This window comes from Odocoileus virginianus, chromosome 6 (genome assembly GCF_023699985.2).
Source record: "Odocoileus virginianus isolate 20LAN1187 ecotype Illinois chromosome 6, Ovbor_1.2, whole genome shotgun sequence".
Lineage (NCBI taxonomy): Eukaryota > Metazoa > Chordata > Mammalia > Artiodactyla > Cervidae > Odocoileus > Odocoileus virginianus.
This window is the reverse complement of record NC_069679.1, coordinates 73,338,080-73,343,149: the sequence shown is the minus strand read 5'-3', so window position 1 is coordinate 73,343,149 and position 5,070 is coordinate 73,338,080. Positions and strand designations below refer to the sequence as shown.

The window sequence follows — 5,070 nt, the reverse complement described above, 5'->3', positions numbered from 1 at the left end:
AATTCTGGTGCCTGGGTTTTATAGGGTGGAAGAAGGAAATGGGAGTCCAGTGGTCAACACTTCACATTAAGATCAGCAATGAGATTCTCCTTGCTGTAGTTCTGTTTTGACTGTTCTGGACAATATCAAATTAGTTTCAGTGTCTTGATTGTAGGCCAAGGTTCTGGCAAGAGATTGTAGTCTCGCTTTGTTTTGTTCAGTCTCACTGGATTTCTCCTCTTTGTCTTTTTCTTTCCCTTAGGCTGAGGGTAAAAAGCTTGGATTAGTAGGCTGGGTCCAGAACACTGACCAGGGCACAGTGCAAGGACAATTGCAAGGGCCCACCTCCAAAGTACGTCATATGCAGGAATGGCTTGAGACAAAAGGAAGTCCCAAATCGCACATCGACAGAGCAAGCTTCCACAATGAGAAGGTCATCTTAAAGCTGGACTATGCAGATTTCCAAATTGTGAAATAATGGTCTGCATTTAAATTTTCCAAGATACTGAGTGGTTTTGTTTTTCATTGTTAATAGAGATAGAACTATTCTGTGTTCAATATTAGAATTTGTCAATAAGTTATTTTAGCATGTTATTTGCTGGTTACTGTGTATTATATGTGTGATGAAAGAATTAAAACTATACACAATTCTAATCAATAAAAACAACCTTCTGTGTAAGATACTTCTTTTCTTTTTGATGAACTTCATTTTGGGCAAAATAAGAGGCATTTACTCTGTGAACATCTTTGGGAAGAGAACTTTGAGGTAACTTAAGGAAATCTGAAAGAAAAAGCAGTTACTTTTACTCATTTCTTTTTAATAGGTTCCACAAAATTTTCTTCAGGAAATTGTACCTAATAAGAACAAAAATCCTGGGACTCCCCTGGTGGTCCAGTGGCTAAGACCATGAGCTCTCAATGCTGGGGCCCTGGGTTTGATCCCTGGTTGGGGAACTAGATCCCACATACCACAACTAAGACCTTGTGCAGCCAAATAAATAAATAAATATAAATATTTAAAAAAAAACCAAAAATCCTAAAGTTCAATTTGTTAGCTGTCCAAATGATATCTGGGTTTCCCTGTTGGCTCAGTAGTAAAGAGCCCGCCTACCAATGCAGGATATCCCAGGTTCAATCCCTGGGTCGGGAAGATCCCCACTCCAGTATTCTTGCCTGGAGAATCTCATGGACAGAGGAGCCTGGCAGGCTACAGTCCATGGGGTTGCAAAGAGACACGACTGAGCACAGCACATACACAAACGATATCTTGGACCAACTATTTTACATTTTCTGGAGTTTCTGCTGTCATTTCTGTCCTCCAGGTAAGGGATTCACATAAACTGATGCTATGGGTTAAATTTTGTTACCCTCTCACCCCTGCCAAATTCACATGTTGAAGTCCTCTCAATACCTAAGTATGCGACTACATTTGGAGAGAGGGCCTTTATAGAGGTGATTAAGGTTAAACAAAAACAATACCCAGTTGTGCATGGGACTGGTGATAGAAGCAAGGTCCGATGCTGTAAAGAGCAATATTGCATAGGAACCTGGAATGTTAGGTCCATGAATCAAGGCAAATTGGAAGTGGTCAAACAGGAGATGGCAAGAGTGAACATCAACTTTCTAGGATCAGCGAACTAAAATGGACTGCAATGGGTGAATTTAACTCAGATGACCATTATGTCTACTACTGTGGGCAGGAATCCCTTAGAAGAAATGGAGTAGCCATCATAGTCAACAAAAGAGTCTGAAATGCAGTACTTGGATGCAATCTCAAAAACGACAGAATGATCTCCATTTGTTTCCAAGGCAAACCATTCAATATCACGGTAATCAAGCCTATACCCCAACCAGTAACGCTGAAGAAACCGAAGTGGAACGGTTCTATGAAGACCTACAAGACCTTCTAGAACTAACACCCAAAAAAGATGTTCTTTTCATTATAGGGGACTGGAATGCAAAAGTAGGAAGTCAAGAGATACCTGGAGCAACAGGCAAATTTGGCCTTGGAGTACAGAATGAAGCAGGGCAAAGGCTAATAGAGTTTTGCCAAGGGAATGCACTGGTCATAGCAAACACCCTCTTCCAACAACACAAGAGAAGACTCTACACATGGACACCACCAGATGGCCAACACCGAAATCAGATTGATTATATTCTTTGCAGCAAAGATGGAGAAGCTCTATACAGTCAGCAAAAACAAGACCTGGAGCTGACTGTGGCTCAGATCATGAACTCCTTATTGCCAAATTCAGACTTAAACTGAAGAGAGTAGGGATAACCACTAGGCCATTCAGGTATGACCTAAATCAAATCCATTATGACTATACAGTGCAAGTGAGAAATAGATTTAAGGGACTAGATCTGATAGAGAGCCTGATGAACTATGGACGGAGGTTCGTGACATTGTACAGGAGACAGGGATCAAGACCATCCCCATGGAAAAGAAATGCAAAAAGGCAAAATGGTTGTCTTAGGAGGCCTTACAAATAGCTGTGAAAAGAAGAGAAGCAAAAAGCAAAGGAGAAAAGGAAAGATATTCCCATCTGAATGCAGAGTTCCAAAGAATAGCCAGGAGAGATAAGAAAGCCTTCCTCGGCAATCAATGCAAAGAAACAGAGGAAAACAACAGAATGGGAAAGACTAGAGACCTCTTCAAGAAAATTAGAGATACCAAGGGAACATTTCATGCAAAAATGGGCTCAATAAAGGACAGAAATGGTATGGTCCTAACAAAAGCAGAAGATATTAAGAAGAGGTGGCAAGAATACACAGAAGAATTGTACAAAAAGATCTTCATGACCCAGATAATCACAATGGTGTGATCACTCACCTAGAGCCACACATCCTGGAATGTGAAGTCAAGTGAGCCTTAGACAGCATCACTACATACAAAGCTAGTGGATGTGATGGAATTCCAGTTGAGCTATTTCAAGTACTGAAGGATGATGCTGTGAAAGTGATGCACTCAATATGCCAGTAAATTTGGAAAACTCAGCAGTGGCCACAGGACTGGAAAAGATCCATTTTCATTCCAATCCCTAAGAAAGGCAATCCCAAAGAATGCTCAAACTACCGCACAATTGCACTCATCTCACACGCTAGTAAAGATGCTCAAAATTCTCCAAGCCAGGCTTCAGCAACATGTGAACCAAGAACTTCCAGATGTTCAAGGTGGTTTTAGAAAAGGCAGAGGAACCAGAGATCAAATTGCCAACATCCGCTGGATCATCGAAAAAGCAAGAGAGTTCCAGAAAAACATCTATTTCTGCTTTATTGACTATGCCAAAGACTTCGACTGTGTGGATCACAATTAACTGTGTAAAACTGTGTAAAATTCTGAAGGACATGGTAATACCAGACCATGGTATTTCCTGGTTCCAAATAAGAAAAGGCGTACTTCAAGGCTGTATATTGTCACCCTGCTTATTTAACTTATATGCAGAGTACACCATGAGAAACACTGGGCTGGAAGAAGCACAAGCTGGAATCCAGACTGCCAGGAGAAATATCAATAACCTCAGATATGCAGATGACACCACCCTTATGGCAGAAAGTGAAGAAGAAGTAAAGAGCTTCTTGATGAAAGTGAAAGAGGAGAGTGAAAAAGTCGGCTTAAAGCTCAACATTCAGAAAACTAAGATCATGGCATCCAGTCCCATCACTTCTTGGCAAATAGATGGGGAAACAGTGGAAACAGTGGCTGACTTTATTTTTCTGGGCTCCAAAATCACTGCAGATGGTAACAGCAGCCATGAAATTAAAAGATGCTTACTCCTTGGAAGGAAACTTATGACCAACCTAGATAGCATATTAAAAAGCGGAGATATTACTTTGCCAACAAAGGTCTGTCTAGTCAAGGCTATGGTTTTTCCAATGGTCATGTATGCATGTGAGAGTTGGACTATAAAGAAAGCTGAGCACTGAAGAATTGATGCTTTTGAACTGTGGTGTTGGAGAAGACTCTTGAGAGTCCCTTGGACTGCAAGAGATCCAACCAGTCCATCCTAAAGGAGATCAGTCCTGGGTGTTCATTGGAAGGACTGATGCTGAAGCTGAAACTCCAATAATTTGGCCACCTGATGCAACAAGCTGACTCATTTGAAAAGACCCTGATGCTGGGAAAGATTGAGGGCAGGAGGAGAAGGGGACAACAGAGGATGAGATGGTTGGATGGCATCACCAACTCAACAGACATGAGTTTGCGTAAACTCTGGCAGGTGGTGATGTACAGGGAGGCCTGGGTGTGCTGTGGTTCATGGGTTCGCAAAGAGTTGGACATGACTGAGCGACTGAACTGAACTAATCTCACAATCCCCTTAGAGGTCCACTCTCATTCCATTAGAAAAATACCAAAAAAGGTCAGCGAACAGAGTCTTCTTGTCCTCATCTGTAAATTAAGAATAGAGCTATATTGATTCTTCATCTTTCCCAGCTCTGAAATAACTACAGATCTTTAAGATGGAAAACTCTGGATTAATATTTTAGTGTCTAACATAAGCCTGCAGTTTATGGGATGACAAGGAGTCCGACACGACTGAGTGACTGAACTGAACATAAGCCAGGCACTGTTCTTCCCATGGAGATACAGCAGCAAATAAAAATAGACAAATATCCACATTCTAGGGAGCAGACAGATGATAAGCAAATAAAATATCATGCTTGGTCGTGCCTCTTCGCACCCCATGGACTGTAGCCCGTCAGGCTCCTCTGTCTATGGGATTTTCTAGGCAAGGATACTGGAGTAGGTCGCCATGCCCTCCTCCAGGGACTCTACCCTACCCAGGGATCAAACCCTCATCTCCTGCATTGTTTACTACTGCAGCACCTAGGGAGCCTCTGTTGAATTAAATGGTAGTACGCACACAGGAGATATGAGAAGGGAAAAAAGGGAAAAACGAGTAAAAATTGCTAGAAACAGCTTTTCACGCCATGCTAAAACGGGATAAGGACTGGAAACTTCGGTGTACCAGTGAGAAGACACCTGGGTACGCGAGCGTTTCCAAGCCGGCGACACCTGGTGCGCATGCGCATCGGGGTGCGCGCTGTGCCTCAGACGCGCATGCTCGCGGGCTCGCGCGTGCACGAGCC

The 5,070-nt window shown here is 42.4% G+C and overlaps 1 protein-coding gene across 1 annotated transcript in view; it reads left to right on the top strand.

Moving 5' to 3' along the window:
* ACYP1 (acylphosphatase 1) overlaps positions 1–662 on the top strand; it is a 5,032-nt gene extending 4,370 nt beyond the window's left edge. The window contains exon 3 of the mRNA XM_020906931.2: positions 242–662. Coding sequence (XP_020762590.1) covers positions 242–457 — 216 coding nt within the window. The 3' untranslated portion in view covers positions 458–662. The remainder of the gene's footprint in view (positions 1–241) is intronic.
* The last annotated feature ends 4,408 nt before the right edge of the window (positions 663–5,070 follow it).